Here is a 24,278-nt window from a genome sequence, read left to right on the forward strand (position 1 = left end):
TCATAAACCAAAGCCACAGAGCCGGCACAAACCTGCCCTGATAACACCGTCCTAGTGACACCGGATAACAGCCGGAGGCTTGTAAAGTTATTAGTCACAGCTCTTAAATGGAAGATTGCTGAGATTTCATTAGGAACCGGGGAATAAAATATACAGAGTCCTATAGGAGCAGATCCATGTACGGTGGATATATCTATCCATGAGCTGTGAATGCATCATCCTAATAAGTGTTTCTCCTTCATGACGCCGGGTGTGGAGATTTATATCACCGAAAGATACAGTATATACCATAGACATAGAGTATGTGATCTTCTCCGAGACTCAATACTTATATCAGTGCTGCACGTCATAGGAGTCACAGTGCGCTGCATTCAGTATCTGGGACCCCCATCCACTCGTGCTCAGTGTACAGGTGGTCCTGTATGCGCAGTCCTCCAAAAAGAAGAGTAGTGCAGAAATCTATCTATCTATCTATCTATCATCTATCTATCCTTCTATCTATCTATCTATCTATCATCTATCTATCCTTCTATCTATCTATCTATCTATCTATCCTTCTATCTATCTATCTATCCTTCTATCTATCTATCTATCTATCTATCTATCCATCCCTCTATCTATCTATCTATCTATCTATCTATCTATCTATCTATCTATCTATCTATCTATCTATCTATCTATCCCATCTATCTATCTATCCATCTATATATCTATCTATCTGTCTATCCCATATCTATCTAACTCTCTGTCTATATATATCTCTCTATCTATCTATATTTCCTTCAATCTAGCTATATCTATCTATCTATCTATCTATCCCATATCTATCTGTCTATCTATCTATCTATCTATCATCTATCTATCATCTATCTATCCTTCTATCTATCTATCTATCTATCTATCTATCTATCTGTCTATCCCATCTATCTATCTATCTATCTATCATCTATCTATCCTTCTATCTATCTATGTATCTATCTCATATCTCTATCTATCTATATATCTATTCCATATCAATCTCTCTATCTCTATCTATCTCTCTATCTGTCTATATCTATCTATCTATCTTTCCTTCTATCTAGCTATCTCTCTATAGCTATCTATCTATCTCATCTATCCATCTATCTATCTATCCCATATCTATCTATCTATCTATCTATCTATCTATCTATCTATCTATCTATCTCTCTATCTCTCTATCTATCTATGTATCTATCTATCTATCCCATATCTCTATCTATCTATCATCTATCTATCCTTCTATCTATCTATCTATCTATCTATCTATCTATCTATTATCTCTATCTATCTATCTATCTATCTATCTATCTATCTATCTATCTATCTATCTATCTATCTATCCATTTATCTATCTATCCCTCTATCTATCTATCTATCTATCTATCTATCTATCTATCTATCTATCTATCTATCTATCTATCTATCTATCCCTCTATCTATCTATCTATCTATCTATCTCTCTATGTCTCGGCATTCTTTCTAGTTGCTCTTTCTACTGGCCAGTAGATGAGGGTTCTGCCGTCTGGGGGCGCAGGATGACACTTTTCTGATGTAGTGAGGACCGGGGTCCTGACACAGGACGGTGGAAGCGTTCACCTAAGGGAAAATCAGGGAATATTTCCGCTCTCCTTTTTGCTGGGATCCGATTCTCCTTTCTGACTTGGAGACTTATGATAAAGCCGATCTTTCCTTCTTGATTTGCATCTTGAGTGTTTCTCTCTCGGGTTTTTGCAGTATAATATACGAGGTTTTCCAGTGCACAGTAAATACCTTTGTCCTGGATGCAAGATGTGTTCATGGAAATGGATACTTTTCATCGCCCGTGTCCTGTGTAATGGAGAGCGTGCTGCCTCTCCTGTTTCATTTCTTTGATTATGCCGAAGTTTTCCACTAAGGGCGCATTCATTTCTGCAATATCCTCTGACTCCGAGGCATCATGCACATGGTGGAGCCTGGACGTAGGCACCCGGTGTCCCGTCACCACCACACAACAACCTTTCCTGCAAGGAGGCATTCTAGTTTTCCTATATAATGTGGCCTGTAGTTACATGGAGGTGCTATAGGTCTTTGGTATCATATGAAGGCACTGTACAGCCACATTTACAAAGTAGTGAACATTCCCTTAAAAGGAATCTGTCACTAGGTTTTTTCTACCTAATCGGAGAGCAGCACAATGTAGGGGCAGAGACCCTGATTCCAACGATGTGTCACTTACTGAGCTGCTTGGTGTAGTTTTTTTTAAATCACAGTTATATAAGCAGGAGATTATCACTAGATGACCTGCTGCCACCCCCACCAATAATTGGAAGCTTTCTGCCTATGCACAATGTATATGGAAAGCTGCCAATCAGTGGTGTGGGTGGGGTTATACACAGCTTGGCATTTAGAGAATTGCTTGATGTGTAGCAGAGAAAACTTTTTTTTTTTTATCAAAACTGCAGCGTGTAGCCCAGTGACTGATACAACACTGGAATCAGGACTCTTTCCCTACATCATGCTGTTCTCAGCTGGGGTAGCAAAAACCTGGTGAAAGTCTCCCTTTAAAGCAGTTCTCCTCTATTATAATATTGATGATTAGGGATGAGCGGACCCGTGGAAGTCCAGGTTCTGGTAGCCCACCCAAACTTATTCCAAAGTTCGGTTCGGGTACCAGAACGGTACCCAAACTTGAACCAGAACCCGAATCCCATTAAAAAGAATGGGGACCCTGAACTCTTCAGCTGGAAGAGCTCTCTCTTCTTTCTCTCTCTCTCTCTCTTCCCTAACTTCCTCTAGAATTCCAAACTTTCCAACGGACTTCCGGGAGAAGTCTGTGTTTGGTGTTTAGCGCCGGACACTTACTGGTCGGACTCGGTACAAATCCCGAACTTTTAAGTTCGGGTTCGCTCGACTATATTGATGATGAATCGTTAAATGGAATCTGTCACCCCCTGGGCGATATCAGACCTCTACTATGGGCCATACAGGTTATAGAAAAGTAAATCTATACATACCTGTATGGCGCATAGCAGAGGTCTGATTGCAGAGAAATATGTTGTTATAAACTCTGTTCTTCACAGGTTTGGCGTCCGGGGGACGCCAAGAAATCCCCGCCTATGTGCTTATTATTCCCCCAAATCTTGGCCTATATGCTTAATTATCATAGTCCCCCACTCCCCTGCACGTCACAGGGCCCTGTGACATGCACTGTGCTACCTGACTTCCCAGGCATCTGCAAAGAGCCGCTCACATAGAGCTCACATAGAGCGCGCTCTGCTTCATCCCGGCCCCGTCTGCCTGTGCACTGCGCTGCAGGGTTCTATTGTGCAGGCGCCGGGAAGTGACAGTGACTCCCCGGCGCCTGCGCAATAGAACCCTGCAGCGCAGTGCACAGGCAGACGGGGCCGGGATGAAGCAAAGCACGCTCTATGTGAGTCAGGAAGTCAGGTAGCACAGTGCATGTCACAGGGCCCTGTGACATGCAGGGGACGGGGGGAATATGATAATTAAGCATATAAGCGGGAATTTGAGGGAATAATAAGCACATAGGTGGGGATTTCTTGGCGTCCAGGGGACGTCAAGTCTGTAAGTAACGGTGTTTATAAAAACACTTTTCTCTGTAATCAGACCTCTACTATGGGCCATACAGGTAAGTACAGATTTATTTTACTATACCCTGTATGGCCATAGTAGAGGTCTGATATCTCCAAAGTGGTGACAATTCCCTTTAAAGTGTTGCTGTCATTTTATAAATGTTTTTGTACATGGTAGACGCTGCATACTGGTTGATGGGGGTCAGGATCCTAAGACTACCATAGATTGGCCAAAGCATCTCTCTAAAGTCCGCAGCTCTTGCTTGGTCTACCCACACAGAAAGAGCGGTGTACCGGCTCAATAGTAAGTCAATGGGTGCACACAAAGCTCTGAGAATGAATATGTATAACCATAGACTTACTATAGAACCGGTGGCTCATTCAGGAGCAGCAGACATTAGTGCGGTGTGTTTTGACCGATCGGTCGGGGTCTCAGAACTCAGACCTACCCCGATCAGAAACACTCTTTAGTGCCTATTATATAAAAAATGTTACAAAATGACAGTTACAGCTAAAAAGAGATCATTACTATCAGATTCTGGGGGTTCAGCCGCATGCACCTCCAACGATCAGCTGTTAGCAGGTCCCACAACAGCCGGATGTAGACAGTACATGGAGCAGGACACCATGGCTCTATACACTGTGTAATGGCCATTCTCAGTTTTCCAAACCCTGCCCTCATTGAAGTGGATAGAAGCTGAGATGCATTGCCCGAGAGCGGCCAGTACACAGTATAAAGAGCCATACAGTCCAGCTCCATATGCTGTGTAAATCCGGCTGCTGTGTGACCCTCTAACAGCTGATCGGTTACAGTACCAGGAGTCAGACCACCAATGTTCTGAGATTGATAAATTATCCTGAGAATAAGCCATCAATATAAAAGTTCTGTACTACCCCTTTAATACAAACAAGTTTCTATATTGAGCGAGTGAAAGTCTATCAAAGTTGTGACTTTTTGTATTTTTTTTTTCACTTCTGTTTTGGAATATAATATTTCATTTAAGAGGAGAAAAAAATATTTTACCTCCTTTTGTCACAGAACAGAATGACTCTGCCAACAAAAAGATTTATATCTATTGACATAGCGAATAAGCGAGAACAAGCCCGCTGATTGTGATAGAATGTTACAATTATTCATATGGAAATTGATACATTCTAGCACTGAGCAAAGGAAAAAAAAAAAAACTTCATCCCATTCTTGATTCTATTCCAACACAACCTGGCGAATGTGACAATCACTGATTCTCTCACCAAGTCATATTAACACAAGTGACATTGTAAAATGAATGCAGAGAGATGATTTAATTAGCTCTATGTAACCAGATGCAATGGGAAAGAAAAACATTTCAAAATATTAATGGGAAAACCATAGCAAAATGGAATTATAATATCCCTTAAGTATAAAATTACTAATGCACATACAACAATCCAGAAAAAGTATTTTTCTCTGCTCTCAGCCAATATAGCTGTCACCATGGCATTCATAGTGCTTTCCTAGACTTCGGAATGGTTTATATTCATTCATCTATGCAGTAATATCATCATAGAAATTACCACCTCATTGAAATTTTTGCTGGTAAAATCCATTTAGTAGACAAGTGTCACCCCTTGAGGTCGGGATGCGAAACGCGTGATTTTTCATGATGCTTATCTGAACTCCACGAAATAGAGGCTAAGAGGTCCCACACACTTTAGTTGTCAGCCGAACAATGGTTGGGTCGATCATTTAGCCACTAGTTATTTCTCCCGACTTGCTCATACACCGGAGCGCTCACTCTGCCAAGTGCTCCTGCGTTCTCTATAAGAGAGCAGCTGTTAGACTCCTCTGGTGGTGGCTTATCTCATTGAGCATAAAGGGATCGGCAGTGAAAAAAATGCAACATGCCTGATCCTTATCTCCCATGACATCATTTTTTTGGAGAGAGTCGCAAGGCCACCTTACACATCAGACTGTGGGCCAAGCTCGCCAATATCTTTGGGTTTGGCCAAGATTAGTTTAATGTGTATGGGAACCTTTAAGCCCCCGTCTCACATAGCGAGATCACTAGCGAAATCGCTGCTGTGTCACGGTTTTGGTGACGCAACAGCGACCTCACCAGCGATGTCGCTATGCTGTGAGGCCCCTGCTGTGAGATCGCTGCAAAGTGTCCTGGACCATTTTTTGGTCGTTGCCCTCCCGCTGGTCAGCACACATCGCTGTGTGTGACCAGTGGGAGCAGCGATCAGGCTGGTAACCATGATAAACATCGGGTTACTAGGGGCACACGCGCACCTAGTAACCCGATGTTTATCATGGTTACCAGCCTGCTCCTGCTTCAGCAGACAGGTAACCAGGAGCAGGACATTGTGGAAAGATTCTTTCCACGATGTCGCTGCTCCCCTGATCGTTGGTGAGCCTGCCTGTTTGACAGCTCACCAGCGACCACATAGCGACGCAGCAACGATCCCTGACAGGTCGTATCGTTGTCGGGATCGTTGCAGCGTCGCTAAGTGTGATGGGGCCTTTACTCTCACTAAGAACAGAGCTAGAGATAACCAAATATGTATGAAGACTCCTTTTTTTTCCCATAGTGCATTGCTTTAAAAATATGTAAAGTGACTCATACCAGCCAAACTAGAGACCCATTTATAAAAGGCACTGTGTGTTTCGGTGTTTTTGCCCCTCATCAGCACAGTGTAAGATTCTGGTTGACTGAATGAGATGTCTTAGATGCAGCTCAGGGGGAACCAGCTCTCATTGAAGTGACCAAACAATCATTCATTCTACAAACTGCCTAGTTTATTTTTATATAGAAGCAGAAGTAATTTTGTGAAAAAGGGCAAAGTAATATTTGCATGAAGCTAAACAGAGGGCCCCTCAAGTCAATGTTACTGGTGGACCTTTGCCAGCCCAGTCTGACACTGAGTACAGTTGAATTCCTTCTTCTAAGTTGGATTCTCAATGATTGTTTATCAAATATTTTTCAATTTTTAATGCATTTTTAAATAAAGCTAAAATTTGTGTGTAAAAAGAACCAATGAGCCCAATATTGGCCTGAATCTTACAAGTTCCTTCTTAAAATGATACAATTTAGGCCACGGCCCCACTATCAGTATTTGCTCAGTATTCGGTCAGTATTTTTTCTCAGGAGTGGGAGCCCAAACCAGATGAGGAACAATCAGAGAAAAGGTATAATAGAAACAAGTCACCAATTCTGCATTTATCACCCACTCCTGGTTTTGGCTCCCACTCCTGAGAAAAAATACTGACCAAATACTGGGGCCGTGGCCTAAAGGTCATAAACACAGGATGGTTAACCTACATACGCTACCATATTAGTCATTGTAGAAAATGGAACAATACAGAGTATGTAATCCTTTTTGTTTAAAGTATTTTTTTTCTTTTACGAGAATATCTCCTGTTTTTAAAAACATACTTTTGTGTATTGCATGCCTGTTTCTCAGGGTTTCTCCATGCCAATCTGGACTACAAAACATGCTAGGATAGGATAATTGCCTTCTTGTGATATTATCCCTTGTGTCTGTGTATCTGAAGCCAATTAATTAAATTATGAGCTCCTCTGGGGCTGCACATTTTCAGCAGAAGGTTCTAAAATGATTATCAGCAATAAAATAAAAATAAAGGATAACTATTTGCATAATTTATACATGTGTAGCTTCTGTAAGGCAGATATTACATTTTATCTGCTTTAAAGCAGTAAGATAGTGTCCTTCCCTACAATTGACATGAGTGGTGCCTGATGAAGAACTTTGAAACAAACTCATCTTTCGACATGCATCTTGTGATATCTTGAGGGAAGAGAAAGGGTGAAGAACACATTTGTACGGCACACATTTGTGGTTCATATTTGGAAATGAATGACACCAAAACAAAGCTTAGTCCATGCTTCTATAGGGGTGTATTTTACACCCTCCCTACAGCACTATAGGTTGAGGAAAGCCTGAGTTACATAGTCGCCCCGCCCCTGAGGAGTGAGCAATTCTACCTACTCTATGATAATTTGGGAAGGCATGAAAAAGTTAAATAAAAAAAATGGAAGATGTTGTGGAATCAAATTTTAATTGTATTCACCCATGTTAGGTTCCTTCTAACTGTAATTTATGTTCTTGTTACAGATAAAAAATTCATTATTGCAAACGCCAGGGTACAGAACTGTGCAATTATTTACTGCAATGATGGATTCTGTGAGATGACAGGGTTCTCAAGGCCAGACGTCATGCAGAAACCTTGCACTTGTGATTTCTTACATGGGCCGGAGACCAAAAAACATGACATTGCCCAAATAGCTCAAGCCTTGCTGGGGTCAGAAGAACGGAAAGTTATTGTCACCTATTATCATAAAGATGGTAAGTCCAGTAAACAAGATCTCTTAAATTGGCATCTATATTTAGAGTCCTATTGATTAATCTGTATAAGTCTGTTGTTGGTTTGTTCCAGGATTATGTTGATGTGTCTTTTATGGATGTTGTGTTTAAAGCTGTCCTGAGGGACCAACTATAGGACGGGATTTAAAGGAAGTGCATGGATAGAGGACAAATGAATTTCAAATCATTATTCATTAGTGTTCCTTAACACATGACTAGGAGAATTCCTAAAAATATTCATTTCGCTGCACCTCTTATATGTTAAATCGTGATCACTTAAAGACTCTAGTCATCAGTTTCACATTTTCTATTGGAAATTAAATGTGAAAAACAACTGAAATTTCCTTCCGCGCCATTTTTATATTACTTCAACTTTTTACTACATTTTTTTTAAACCAGATCTTTTACCAGATTCCACAATCTTATTTAATAGATATTTTGGACCTGACAGGGCTGGTGTAGTTACTTTGAAAATCTATGTCAGAACGGCTTTATGATCCTTTTCTGAAGTTTCTACTAAATCTCTGCCCACTTAGCCTGATTGACAGTTTCCCTCCTCCTTCTGCTACTGGGATATAACACTGTTCAGTACATGCTGAAGCTGTCACTCAGGCTGAATGAGCAGAGACTGAACTTGGGCTCATGAGCTCTCTCGATAGAAAGGTTTTAGTGATGAGCGAGTATGCCTCAGTCATTAACCCTTTCGGTGAGCACGCTCGCGTGCTCGCCGAGTATTTTGGCGTGCTCGGCATTTCATTCATTGTCTCCGTGCCTGCAAGTGTCACGGCTGTTAGACAGCTGTGACTCATGCAGAGATAGCCTGGCGAACAGACCCTGGTGACAGTTCCTCTTTAAGTGTTCATCTTCTCTGCAGTGCCTCTACAGGGTAAAGAAAGAATTGCATGATGCCTATTAAAATCAATGTAGAGACATCTCAGATCCTCCAAGTGTTCTTTGAATTATGTTGTTTTGGCTCGTGGTCTTATATTTGCAAAGTTATCCTCAAAGTTGAAATACTTGTCGCTTGGGACGAGTATGATGGACTATTTATGTCAGATTATAAAGTGTATATATATTGTATCGGCTACTGTGTGGACATATGTAATTATTAATTTTGAACAGTTCCTTTAAAGAATTTACAATTGAATATTTCTGAATATTTCAGATATATGTGGTGACGTTTGCCTTCTTAGCCAATAACAGTGTTTAGGAGCCGATAAGGCCGCTCCCGAATATAATTTGGTTGTATAAGTGACCAAAACAATAAGAAGATCCATTATTACTGTGGAGTAGAGGTCAAAACTGTTGACTTGTCGCACTGGTTTCTCAGAAGTTAAAATAACCAATTGAGTCAATGTGTTTGAAATTGGGGTTTGTTATGTGTAACAAAATAAAATAATTAGTTTTTCATTCTGGCAGAAAAAGAGGCTTTATGCCAGGAGTCATGGGGGCGGAGCTGGAGCTGTGAAGGGTCACGGTGTTCTGGATATTACAATGCCTATTCCACCTTGATTAATTGACCCTTATTTGTATTAAGTGGTAGCTGTGACTCTTAGCTTCATCAGCACCACCCCCATGACTCCTGGTATGTTCTACATAAGTACCAGGACACTATGACTCTTAGCTACTTCAGTGCCGCCCCCATGACTCCTGGTGTGCTGTTCATAAGAACCAGAGCACAGTGACTTGTAGCTACTTCAGCACCGTCCCCATGACACCTGGTGTGTTCTTCATAAGTACCAGGATACTATGACTCTTAACTACTTCAGCCCTGCCCCATGATTCCTGTTGTGTTCTTCATAAGTATCAGGACACTGTGACTCTTAGCTTCTTCAGCACGCATCCCATGATTCCTGGTGTATTCTTCATAAGTATCAGGACACTGTGACTCTTAGCTACTTCAGTGCCGCCCCCATGACTCCTTGTGTGTTTTTCATAAATACCAGGACACTGTGACTCTTAGCTACTTCAGCACCACCCCCATGACTCCTGGTGTGCTGTTCATAAGAACCAGAGCACAGTGACTCGTAGCTACTTCAGCACCGCCCCCATGACTCCTGTTGTGTTCTTCATAAGAACCAGAGCACTATGACTCTTAGCTACTTCATCACTGCCCTCATGACTCCTGGTGTACTCTTCATAAGAACCTGAGCACAGTGACTCGTAGCTACTTCAGCACCGTCCCCATGACACTTGGTGTGTTCTTCATAAGTACCAGGATACTATGACTATTAGCTACTTCAGCCCTGTCCCATGATTCCTGTTGTGTTCTTCATAAGTATCAGGACACTGTGACTCTTAGCTACTTCAGCGCCGCCCCCATGACTCCTAGTGTGTTTTTCATAAATATCAGGACACTGTGACTCTTAGCTTCTTCAGCACCACCCCCATGACTCCTGGTGTGCTGTTCATAAGAACCAGAGCACAGTGACTCGTAGCTACTTCAGCACCGCCCCCATGATTCCTGTTGTGTTCTTCATAAGAACCAGAGCACTATGACTCTTAGCTACTTCATCACTGCCCCCATGACTCCTGGTGTGCTCTTCATAAGAACCTGATCACAGTTACTCGTAGCTACTTCAGCACCGTCCCCATGACACTTGGTGTGTTCTTCATAAGTACCAGGATACTATGACTATTAGCTACTTCAGCCCCGTCCCATGATTCCTGTTGTGTTCTTCATAAGTATCAGGACACTGTGACTCTTAGCTTCTTCAGCATCGCCCCCATGACTCCTTGTGTGTTTTTCATAAGTACCAGGACACTGTGACTCTTAGTTACTTCAGCACCCATCCCATGATTCCTGGTGTGTTCTTCATAAGTATCAGGACACTGTGACTCTTAGCTACTTCAGCGCCGCTCCCATGACTCCTGGTGTGTTTTTCATAAGTACCAGGACACTGTGACTCTTAGCTTCTTCAGCACCACCCCCATGACTCCTGGTATGTTCTTCATAAGTACCAGGACACTATGACTCTTAGCTACTTCAGCGCCGCCCCCATGACTCCTGGTGTGCTCTTCATAAGAACCAGAGCACAGTGACTCGTAGCTACTTCAGCACCGCCCCCATGAATCCTGTTGTGTTCTTCATAAGAACCAGAGCACTATGACTCTTAGCTACTTCATCACCGCCCCCATGACTCCTGGTGTGCTCTTCATAAGTACCAGGATACTATGACTCTTAGCTACTTCAGCCCCGCCCCATGATTCCTGTTGTGTTCTTCATAAGTATTAGGACACTATGACTCTTAGCTTCTTCAACACCGCCCCCATGACTCCTTGTGTGTTTTTCATAAGTACCAGGACACTGCGACTCTTAGCTACTTCAGCACCCATCCCATGATTCCTGGTGTGTTTTTCATAAGTACCAGAACACTGTGACTCTTAGCTTCTTCAGCACCACCCCCATGACTCCTGGTATGTTCTTCATAGTACCAGAACACTATGACTCTTAGCTACCTGGACACTGTGACTTGTAGCTACTTCAGCACTGCTTCCATGACTCCTGGTGTGTTCTTCATAAGAACCAGAACACTGTGACTTGTAGCTACTTCAGCATCGCCCCCATGACTCCTGGTGTGTTCTTCTTAAGAACCAGAACATTGTGACTTGTAGCTACTTCAGCACCGCTTCCATGACTCCTGGTATGTTCTTCATAAGTACCAGGACACTATGACTCTTAGCTACTTCAGCGCCGCCCCCATGACTTCTGGTATGTTCTTCATAAGAACCAGAACACTGTGACTCATAGCTACTTCAGCACCGCCCCCATGATTCCTGTTGTGTTCTTCATAAGTACCAGGAAACTGTGACTTGTAGCTTCTTCAGCACCGCCCCTATGAGTCCTGGTATGTTCTTCATAAGAACCAGAACACTGTGACTTGTAGCTACTTCGAGACCGCCTCCATGAGTCCGGTTGTGTTCATCATAAGTACCTGGACACTGTGACTTGTAGCTACTTTAGCACCGCTTCCATGACTCCTGTTGTGTTCTTCATAAGAATCAGAACACTGTGACTTGTAGCTACTTCAGCACCACCCCCATGACTCCTGTTGTGTTCTTCATAAGTACCAGGACACTGTGACTTGTAGCTTCTTCAGCACCGCTTCCATGACTCCTGCTGTGTTCTTCATAAGTACCAGGACACTGTGACTTGTAGCTACTTCAGCACCACCCCCATGACTCCTGGTGTGTTCCTCATAAGAACCAGAACACTGTGACTTGTAGCTACTTCAGCACTGCTTCCATAACTCCTGTTGTGTTCTTCTTAAGTACCTGGACACTGTGACTTGTAGCTACTTCAGCACTGCTTCCATGACTCCTGGTGTGTTCTTTATAAGAACCAGAACACTGTGACTTGTAGCTACTTCAGCACCGCCTCCATGACTCCTGTTGTGTTCTTCATAAGTACCAGGACACTGTGACTTATAGCTACTTCAGCACCGCCTCCATGACTCCTGGTGTGTTCTTCATAAGAACCAGAACACTGTGACTTATAGCTACTTCAGCACCACCTCCATGACTCCTGTTGTGTTCTTCATAAGTATCAGGACACTGTGACTTATAGCTACTTCAGCACCGCCTCCATGACTCCTGTTGTGTTCTTCATAAGTAACAGGACACTGTGACTTATAGCTACTTCAGCACCGCCTCCATGACTCCTGTTGTGTTCTTCATAAGTATCAGGACACTGTGACTTATAGCTACTTCAGCACCGCCTCCATGACTCCTGTTGTGTTCTTCATAAGTACCAGGACACTGTGACTTATAGCTACTTCAGCACCGCCTCCATGACTCCTGTTGTGTTCTTCATAAGTACCAGGACACTGTGACTTATAGCTACTTCAGCACCGCCTCCAGGATTCCTGTTGTGTTCTTCACATATTTCTATATGTGAAGAGCACACCAGGAGTCATGGGGAGGTGCTGAAGTAGCTAAGAGTCATACTGTTTTGGTTTTTATCACTGGATGGGATTTAAGAAGAGCTACAGCTTATATATATATATATATTTATATTTATATTTCTTTTTCTTTTTTTACAAAAGATTGTTAAGAATGTGGTTAAAAAGTATAACGGATCATGGCTCTAATTCAATATGTTTCTCCGAAGGCTTTAAAATACATAATTTGTAAAACGATTTATATATTTAGAAAATGATGGTAATTTATAACGCAACTATAAAAAAAACAAAAAATACATATACTTCTTCAATCAAAAGCTGTTATTACATGAGCCCCAGGCTGTATTTTCCTCCAGAGATCTCAATAGTAATCTTGCTTTGCTGACTAATCACTAACAGAATTTGACACAGTAGACTCTGTGTTTGCTTTGCTTCCCCTGCGATCAGGTTTACTTTTTTTTTTCTCTCTGGCTATTTTTCAAGCACGACATTTTAATAATTCTTGCGTAAAATAAATTGTGCTGCCAAACATCTAGTTCACGGCTTGGAAATATGGAACGCTTTGTGTCACTTTAATAACTCCTTTATTTTGAACCGTTGTATATAAAACAGAAATGCCTGTTTATTCAGGAATTTGTCATCACTCAAAGCTGTACTAAATGGAATGGAAATGAATTTATTGAAACAAATATATTCAAGGATAGAAAAAAAGTGTCTGATGTTTCCAAAATCAGTGTCCATTTGCAGTTCATCCCTATTTAAAGGGAAGCTATCATCAGAAAATTTCTATTGTTTAAAGCAGGTTTTTGTCTTTTTTTCTCCATATCATGGTCTTTAAAATAAATAAATAAATAAATACATTTTTCAATTTTCATACTGGGCTTTTTTATACTTCCTGTCTTTTTTGGTAAAAATTTTCAGCAGACTCCTTATCAGCAGAGGCAGGATTACAATGGCTGGTAACACCTCTATAACAAAAGCATCCACCAATCACAATAGGCAGTGTCATAGCTGATCCTACTCCCCCTTTGTTCGGGATCATACTATTGTGGCTAATGTACATGTGTTGTTTCCTGAAACAGGAAGTTGAAATCTAAAAAAGAACCAATGGGCAGTGTCAAAATTGAAAGATATTTGTAATTTTTAGTAAAGATTGTTGTGATATGTTACAAAACAAAATCAAAATTAAAAAACAAAATAGATAACACAAACTTAATTTAAACAATAGGTCGTTTTCTGAAGATAGATTCCCTTTAAAGGGAGTCTGTCAATGCAAAATGACTGTTCAAACAACACACAGGTGCTCGGAGCACACATGGTGTGGCCAAGCAGTTCTGTGCACCTTCGCACTTAATTGTTTTCTTTCTCCATTTTTCTTTACAATATTTAAACTCAGAGCTGTCAATCAAGAAAAAGGAGGCAGACATAGAGGAAAAACAAGTAGATGGGAAAGTACATTGAACTGTTTGGCCACACCAACGGTGCACCGAGTGCCTGTGCTTGGTTTGAACAGTAATTTTTGTATTGACAGATTCATTTTACGTAAAGAAGACTGGACTGCCAGACAGCATTTGGATAGCAGTGGATGTTTGTAGGAAAAAGAAAATTTTTTTTTGTATATATGAAATGGGGTTTCCACCTCTGGAGGGACATTTGCTTTTTTTTATTTTTGACTTAAATGCATGTACTTCAAGCTTAAAATTATTTGTGCAATTCAGTTTCATTACAAAAATTTGCACCATTTGGCTTTCACAGGTGCTTTGCTTCCCTGCACATTCAACTGTGATGTGATTTGTGATCATTAATCAGCTGAAAGGTGCAGAAGAAAAGATAAAAGTGTTAAAATCTTTCCCATTAGACCATCAGAATGAACTCGCTGACGGATTCTCAGTGAGCTCATTCTACAGCCTGCATTAGACCGTGCAACACAGAGGCTAAAGAAGGCAATTTTCAAAAATGAAATCCAATTACAAAAAAATTTTTTAGCCAAAAATTTATGCAACTTAGTAAGATACATAATTGTCTCCAAAGATGGACAACTCCTTTAATTAACAATCACTACCTATAAAAACTCCCAGTCTCCTCCGGAATCATATGGACATGGCAGCTCATGTGGTCCCTGGTGCATGTGTAGAAAACTATAGTAGACTGGCCCTTGTGTTATCTGATTTTAGAAAGGTTGATCCTGGGTCTTTTCATCTCATGGCACAATAAATGGAATCAAGAAGCATGATCACCCAAATTGAAGTTGTCAACGATCCTTGGCCTCGATGGAGAATGTCTCCATCCATCAGTAAGGACTATGTTTTAGTCTGAAACGCGTCGGAAAATCTCATATTTTTTCAGTAATTGGAATGTCCTATTTTATCAGAAAATACAATAAAACTTTTGTACATTTTTCATCCAAAATATGGCTGGATTCTCCCTAGAGTAAATGGAATCTTAGGTGCACACTTCTCCACGTGAGGTGCCCTCCCTTGACTGTAAAAGAGAAGTTCCTTAGCCATCCAAGAACTAGGCCCTGGACTATTTCAGCCACGCTGTTCATTAATGGAGCATGTTGGGTCTTTCACTCTAAAGATTGGTACAAGAAGAGGATGTTACCATTGGAAGTTGGGTATAGTAATGTGTGGGCACAGGGCATGGGACCAGATAACTGGTATTTTGGACACCATAATTAGTTTAGTCCTTTAATGACTTCTATGCAACAGAAAATATGGGTCTACGGTAAGGCGGAGGTCATGGGTGTTCATACTGGCCACTGTTGGTACATATATCAGTATATTTTGGTCGATATTGTCTGTAGGGAATAAAGAAAAGTTTGGAGAAGAAAGTTTCCGGATGTTGGAAAGTTTTTTTTTAGACGGATCCAGGTAATTAGGGTAAGGCTGACATCTCTCCGTGGAAGTGTCTTCTGCTAATTCATATTTTATAAGTTGCCATAGAAAGGTGAAGTTCTAATTTGACGCGTGTTGTTTAGCGCTGATGGTGAGATGAAAGCTTTGTGACTTGTTAGTTGTGAGCCGCTTGACATTTTACACATACAAATAAAAAAATATGAAATAAATAAAGGAAAACTCCTTTTTTTTAACCCATCCTAGCAGCTAAATATAGCTGCGGCAGAACAATCTTTGGCATGGTACAACGGATCTATTTTTAATTAAATATGTCAAAGCCAGCTGGGGAAATTTGTTAGGCTAATCTTTAATTAACAAATATTGCCACAAATGCATCAGTGCTGGAGGCAAAAAAAAATGCTACCCGGCTATTTCTGTTCCTAGACGACTCTTGGCTTTTCTTCTGGCAGATGGTGCACATGTCAAATTTTGCAACATGACTTGTCAGCGTAGGCTACTTAAGGTATTCACACAGTACAGATGCTCCGCATTGTTTTATGGTGTTGACATGTGATGCGAGGTTGATCTTTTCAACCCTTTGATTTATAAAAATAGAAGCAGGCGTTAATACGGATAGGGCAGATTTTAAGGAATTATTACACTTGAATTCCACAAAATGTTACAGAATAAGGGCTCATTCAGACGTCGTTTACTTTTCTTATGCACAAAAATCGTCCAAACTTCATCAGTTTTTTGGATCAGTTTATCAGTGTTGGGTCAAAAAACTGGTGAAGCTTCTTGTATCAAGTAGTTCTAGAAGAACGGATAGTACACGGATGGCATCCAAGTGCGGCCTGATTATTTTTCTTGGACACTTAGACTTGTGTTGGCGAGTTTGGTCCGTAACTTGGATCAAAACCGGACAAGCCTCAGTGATTAGATGTGGACCATTCATTCCGCAAAAATACACAGACGTGTGAACAGCCCCATAGACATTCTTTCCCTGAAAAACACAGATAGAAGTCATATATGAAAAACTTAGGTCTGAAGAAGGCCTAATAGGAATGAACGAGACTGTAAAATATTAAAAAAACAACCAGCTTCCAGAATCTAAGAGGTACTTTATTCTTATATCGGGATCCGGCCTTTGCCTCGAGTGCCGATAGGTGGCTTCTACATGGTGACTGCTGATCAATAAAGAGGGAAAAAAAGCAAGATGGGGTCCGAACTAGAGGGGCAATAATCAATGACAGAATTGGATCCAAAGACATAATGTGGGATAGCCAGGAAGAGACAGGTTGCATTAAAAGGCAAAATTTCCAGTGGTTCTAGATCAAACCAAAGTGTAATTAATCCAGTGGAACGGTCAAGGTAAAAGTTGGCTCAGAACAAAAGTATAGTAACCCAAATTGTGCACTACAGAAGTAATACAAATTAATGGTTGGTGGCGCGGCAGGGGGCCCCTACAGTTCTTATCCCCAATAGCATAACTTGAAGCTCGTGGGCCCCAAAGCAAAATCTCCAAAAGGGCAACCAAATAATGCAGGTCTTTAATAGTAATAGTCTGTTCATATGAGCCAAAGGGACCCACAGGTTCCATGGTCGGAGTATGATTGCAAACCTTGCACCTATAATAAGTACACCCATGTTTAGCCTTCATGCACAAGACAGAGTTGTCGGCCCACATGGTGTTCGTAGACTCCGTATTTTGAAGCTGTGCGCACTTTGTGTGCCTCTGTGTGGTGCTCCAAAATGAGATATTCTACCACATAATATACTTTATAGAAGCCGGGAATCTCCGGATGAGCAGTGATGTAGGTTCATCCCTAAATGGGAATAATTTTGCATAAAATTGGGGCAAGGAAAAAATTCCATTGTCCTCATTCTGCAATCTGTGGGGCTTTGGGTCTTCTGCAATAAACCTTTAGATACAATAATCCTCACTATCGCGCACAGTATCAGTCTAAATCTCATTTGCAGTCACTTAGTGGATTCTCTTCATACAGCTACTGAAGCAAGATTAACGGGGATGCACTTTGCCATGTGTACCGTTATGTTACGACTCATGACTGGCAGCTCCACAAGCCCAGAACTCTGTTTCATGTTACATCAGCCTTGTATCTTGACGTTCAGCTACAACTTCTTACATTACTCGCTTCCTAGAAATAGTCCTCTCCGGTGTCGTGTTTACATTTTCGGTATATCTGAACGCTCGAATCTAATCCCAATTAACCCACTAAATTGGAGTTGACAGGGGGCTAAATGTCTTAAATTTGCTGTATGACCCGAGTAATAGGAGGTTTAACAGTTCATTGGAAATATCCCATCTCTGTCCAGGTGTTATTCAGAGGTTTCAATTTCTTCTTCCGCTGGCATTTCTTAATGTGAGCCCACATCTGTCCTCATATATATTCCATTGTACAAAGATATCGATTCTCTTGTAGTATAATTGTCTTTTCTTCATTATTTATTCGAACAGCACTTGGATATTTTGACTTTGAGAAGGAGATTCAATATGGTGATATCGAGTCTTCATGCTAAATGTCATTGACCAGTTCTTTATTTTTTCTCATTGACCAGTACTTAGTTTTTTTATAACTGAGCTGAGCAACATGATGAAAAATAAAAAAGTATACTCCCCCCTTCTGATCTTACTCTCCTGCACCCACATCATTGCCTAGTTCTCCCGTATTTTTTTTTTTGAACTTTCCATCAATGGTCACAAGTCCAGAAGACCTAAACAAGATGTACAAAGCTATCAGGTCCCTCATTGGAAGAGGAAAGTCTCTGACTGGTGATGAACCCGGGGAGGGCTACAAAGAAGTAGTTTAGGAAGAAAAAAAGGCCTGACAAACTTGACATTTTTCAAATGGATCGATACATAGACCCACGTTGTCATGTACAGATATGATGTAGGACTAGTGGGTTTGGAAGTTCCTACAGGGACTCGGCCAGGTGGCTACCAAATTGTGGCATGAAACAGCAGAGAGGAAATGTATTTGGGCAAAGCATGAGTTGAGGCAATCAAAATCCGGTCATATACAATGGATTGGTGAGCGGCATGGTACTTGGCAAGTACTTGACATGGTGAAATTACAAGCAGGGACCTTTTGCTGAGGCACAGAATGGAGGTGTAGTGGACCTGAAGAAGCCAGGAGTGACAGGGCAATGGCTGAAGGCTGGGTCCTTTTAATGCACAAGGTGAACAGAAGCCTGTACATACACGTGTCTCCAGGAGCAACCGGCAGAAGAAAAGGATCAAGCAGGGAGCATAGTTGTGCAAGGGTCGAGGCAGTCAGAGTACTGTCATAAGCTGAGGACAGACAAAGGTCAGGAAGGGTAGCAAACAAGAAAACAAGGACAAACTATGAGGAGGAAGAACAAATCTGGCAAAGCAGACTAGGAACCAAAATGGAAACGTATAAAGTCTGGGGTACTTGAGCGTGAAAATGATAGAGACAAGTCATCTGGATAAGTAGATGTTATATTGAATCTGAACACAGTCCTTCATCAGGACACCACCATGGCTCCGAAATGCGTTGTGTAACCATTTCCGAAAATAAGATCTACGTTCCTACAAGACTGCCTTGTCCAATATTATTCTGAGGATCCTCGTCCTCAGGGTGATACCTTGTTACTTGTCTCTCTCAGCCATAGCCGAAGGTCTATTCCCAGCAGGTATCATTTTCATTCCCGACTTCCCTCTACGTCATACCTTTTGTCAGAACATTAATATTTTAAAAATAGATTATCCAAACTCCATAGCTGGTATTTACATTGTGTGACAGGCCGAATGTGTTTTTTTTTTTTTAATCATGATGTAGGAGTATTTCAGGACAGATGGCAGCTTATTTACCAAGTATCATGTGTGTCCCAGCCGATTGTGTGTTTTGCAAAAGGACTTGTCAGAAAATGTATTTGCATAGCATACATGAATGTTCCAGGATATCAAATGACCGCTCTAAAGATGTCTACGAATCATCTTCCTCCGGCACATACCCATCACTCAATCACTCGACGCCTCCTATAAAATATCTAGGTCTGGATCTGAGGAGAGAAGGAGCTATTCCTTTCTGATGGAAGCAGATCATGTAGTTTCAAATAAGGAAAACTACACATAATTACATTGTGGGAGCCATTCATCAAACGTTGTCAATGTTCGCAGCTCCTGTATTATTCATTTTATCGGCTGCACTATAGCGAATATTGCCCTGATGAGAAACATCACAAATCATTCCCTTAAAAAAAATATTTATTTGGGTTTTCCTGTTCTCTTCTTCACTTTCCAATTAATATATTTGTTATATATTTCTGAAAAAGCTTTACGACAACTAATATGGCCACAATTAGAACATTAGAGTGGTTGCCAGACAACTTTTCCACTGCCTTACATAGTGGATCTGCCTAATTAATCAACTCAATGCAGAGTTAAAGGGATCTGCAGTTCCACTGTTTGGTACACCTTGCATTTGTCGGAGCCCTGGGTGGTATGTTCACATGTTAAGTATTTGCACAAATGTCTGCATCTCTTAGCAGGAAATACGCAGCATAACATAGGTGCATTTTTGGCGCGTTTTTGATGCGTTTTTTTACATGCCTTTTTTTTTGCAGATTTTTCCCCGTTCATTAGTATGGGTAGAATCTGCAGCAAAAACACTGAAAGAATTGACATGTTGCAGAATTAAATCTGCATCAAATTTGCAAGGACCAAAATAAGTGACGCGTGCATGAAACTTCAGGATTCTCATTCACTTTGCTGGCATCAGGAAACCCTTCAGGTTTTGTAACAAATCTGCGCAGAATTAAACCGTGACAAAAACTAAACAAATCTGCAACGTATGTGACGCTCCCCCTAGGACCGTGGGGTACTCACCACCGGGTCGGTCGGTTCCTTGGGATAGTCACGGGGGCGTGACCCGGTCCGGGGCCCTGCGCGGTCAATAAAAAGGACAGTTTATTTAGGGGAAAAGTTTTGTGACGCCACCAGTGGTATGCGGCTATAGGTGGCCGCCGCTGCTGAAAGAGACCGCTGAGGCCGTTGGTGACGCAGCTGGGATGGATTTGCTCCCCACAGGTAGACCTGGGCCCCAGGGCTACTGGTACGGTTTATGTAGGGGATTGTGGATGTTGGGGTGCAGGACTGAGGGTGCAGATAATGACCAGATGACACAAGAATGATGGTTTCCTCTACCTTTACTTGATGTTTGATGGTGCAGACCGAGGCACTGGTAACAGAAGGTAATAGAGATCCGGGCAGCCTAGAAGCAATTTGGGATCCACCTCGCCAGGTGGGGTTGTAGGCCTTCCTTCTGCGCTGTCCTCTTTGGCCCTGCTGCCTAAAGCTATGCTGCGGCCCTCTTTCCTGAGTGATCGTTAAATCCTCGCCCGTATGGCAGGAAGCTCGAGCCTTTTACAGGTGTCGCTCCTTCGTGGCGACTCCGGGCTCTAGTGTGCTGCTGAGCCGCCGGGTGTTTGGTGGGGCCAGGAGACCTGCAGTCTCCTGCCCTCCGGATTTAGCTGCCGGGACTTCAGTACCCGAGCAACCACGGACTCCGGTGTCCGGTTTCTGGCGCTTTTCTCTGGGGCGAGCTTGGTCACCGCTCCCCTCCCCAGGTTCTCCCTCGTCTCTCTCTCGCTCTCCTCCGTCACCAACTGACTTTTCTAACCCCCGCCTCCAGGCTCCAATTTAAAGGGGAAGCTCCCATGAAACCGGGTTAGAGCTCCCCCTTCTGGTCTGGAGCCAGGTAATGTGTTGGATGCTTGTGTTACCTGATAAGGGGACCCCTCCTTGCTTCCAAGCATGGCATCACCCCCTGTGAGGGAGGCAATGCCAATGTGGCAACCGGACTTCTGGGGTGCCACATTTGCACAGGCCCTTAAGGTGGACATACATTTTAGATAGCCATTAGCATTTCTCTTCCACCTCAAGGGGAATGAGTTGCTGCAAAATATCAGTGAGAACACAGAATTCTGGAGGTTTCGGATGAAAGTTTGGACACCCACATACACATTAGAAAGACAGTCTCTCTTTCTTTATTTCCCACTGTTCGCTGGATTGAACTGTTGAATTGATTGATTTCTTGTACAATACTCAATATTGATTGTATTACATACACTCTATCTTGCCAACATTCTACTGAGAATTGACAAAATGAAGTCAATTGTTGTTGCCATAATTCACCCCTTTAAAGGGTTGCTCGGATCCCACAATATTGATGACCTATCCATAAATTAGGTCATTAGTATTAGATCGGTAAGGCTCCAACACTCAGCACCCCCATTAGCTGTTACTTGCCCTGAAATCCAGATGCGCTGGAAACTGCAGCACAGATCAGATTCAAAATAAAAGATGTTCTGCAGCACCCAGCAGTGGCTGCTACACATTGAATGGAGCTACTCCATGCAGCTCAGTTTAATGTGTTTTCCAGTCAGTGGCACCTGAGCAAATAGCAGCTTATTATTGGAATTGTCTAATGGGATGTCGGATCCACACCAATCTCGTGTTGATGACCTATTTTAGGGATATATCAATATATTTTATGGATCATCAATATAATGTCTTTAGATGCTTTTTTTGCAGTGTTTTTTGTTTTTTCTTAGAAAACCAAAAACGTAGCAACCTGAGGAGTTCGTCTGTAATAGGGTACCCCAGCTCTCTGGCTCTGTAACTGGAGAACCCTAGTTTAGAGTCTGCAGTAATATACGAGAAAGCATTTTTAGTTTGTGACTTTTATTTGGTGGTTTTGCAGTCAGAGGTATTATTTTAAAATGCAGCATTTTCTGGGTATGTCATTGCATTTCTCTCTCTAGACTTTAAGTATTTATAATATGCCTTAAAAAGCTTTGAATGGTACATTTGCAAAAATATATCATTGAGGGAAAATAACACCATGACCAATTATATAATATTGCAGCCATATTTATAGACCTGTTTTGATGGACTTTTACATGTCAAAATGTAAATCTGTCCGTAAGAGCTCGTGCACGTGGCCGAGTATATCGGACGCGTGCTATCCATGGTTTTCATGGGTAGCCTTCATACCTATATTATTCTATGGGGATGTGCACATCCGATTTTTTTCCTTGGACTGAGTGGTCCAAATTGGAGACCTGTTTCATTTTGTTCCGAGTGTCAGATCAAAATCTGCAATGCAAGTCTGAGGGTCTGTGATAAAACGATTTTCACTGACTGACAGAATGGAGAAGGTGGAGAAATTTTATGTTTTTTATCTCCACCTCCAAGAAAAATTGATGCCACACTGATCAAATTCTGATCAAACTCTGAACAAACTCTGAACAAATTCTGAACAACCCTGGTACAACCCCAGAACAACCCCAGAACAACCCCAGAACAAACCCTGAGCAAACCCTGAGCAAACTCTGAGCAAACCCTGAACAAACCCTGAACAAACCCTGAGCAAACTGTGAGCAAACTCTGAACAAACCCTGAGCAAACTCTGAACAAACTCTGAACAAACTCTGAGCAAACCCTGAACAAACTCTGAACAAACTCTGAACAAACTCTGAGCAAACTCTGAGCAAACTCTGAACAAACCCTGAACAAACTCTGATCAATGTCTTCTCGGATGGAGAAAAAATGGCTGTTTGCATCTACCCTAAGGTTATCTGATCAAACTCTGAACAAACTCTGATCAAATTCTGAACAACCCCCGAACAAGCCCTGAACAAACCCTGAACAACCCCTGAACAACCCCGGAATAAACTCTGAACAAACTCTGAACAAACCCTGAACAAACCCTGGCCAAACCCTGAACAAACCCAGAACAAACCATGAGCAAATCCTGAACAAACCCTGAACAAACCTTGAACAAATCCTGAGCAAACCCTGAACAAACCCTGAGCAAACTCTGAACGAACTCTGAGCAAACTCTGACCAAACCCTGGCCAAACCCTGAACAAACCCAGAACAAACCATGAACAAATCCTGAACAAACCCTGAACAAACCTTGAACAAATCCTGAGCAAACCCTGAACAAACCCTGAGCAAACTCTGAACGAACTCTGAGCAAACTCTGACCAAACCCTGAACAAACCCAGAACAAACCCAGAACAAACCATGAACAAATCCTGAAAAAACCCTGAACAAACCCTGAACAAATCCTGAGCAATCCCTGAACAAACCCTGAGCAAATTCTGAACGAACTCTGAACAAACTCTGAACAAACCCTGAGCAAACTCTGATCAATATCTTCTCGGATGGAGAGAAAGTGGCCATGTGGACCTACCCTAAGATTATCATGTGATGTTGTTGGTTTGTTTGATTTTCACTTGGATACTTCTGAACTCACAAATTCGCAACTCTGAAAAAATCTCAGAAAAAAATAACAAATTTGTGTTAAAAATCACATATATGGAGACACCTTTAGACAATTAATTAATACATACAGACTTTGCCTTGGATTTGCCACGTATTTTACTTATCACAACATAATAGATGCGATATACAGCAAAACAAATCAAATCCTTGGTGGAATGGAGCGTGATATGGAATTTTAAAGTTGCAACATACTTTTATTTTCCATTTTAAAGCTTTGGTGATTTTCAAAAAGAAAACACAAAAA

General features: G+C 41.7%; 1 protein-coding gene across 5 annotated transcripts in view; it reads left to right on the forward strand.

Moving 5' to 3' along the window:
• The window catches only part of KCNH7 (potassium voltage-gated channel subfamily H member 7), a 513,596-nt gene that overhangs the window by 4,748 nt on the left and 484,570 nt on the right, over nucleotides 1–24,278 (forward strand). For all 5 annotated transcript variants that reach the window (XM_073647046.1, XM_073647048.1, XM_073647050.1 and 2 more), the window contains exon 2: nucleotides 7,710–7,940. In XM_073647046.1, the coding sequence (XP_073503147.1) occupies nucleotides 7,710–7,940 (231 nt within the window). The remainder of the gene's footprint in view (nucleotides 1–7,709; nucleotides 7,941–24,278) is intronic.

The sequence above is a fragment of the Phyllobates terribilis genome, unplaced genomic scaffold (assembly GCF_046119375.1).
Source record: "Phyllobates terribilis strain yellow unplaced genomic scaffold, ASM4611937v1 Scaffold_9__5_contigs__length_417890890, whole genome shotgun sequence".
Classification (NCBI taxonomy): Eukaryota; Metazoa; Chordata; class Amphibia; order Anura; family Dendrobatidae; genus Phyllobates; species Phyllobates terribilis.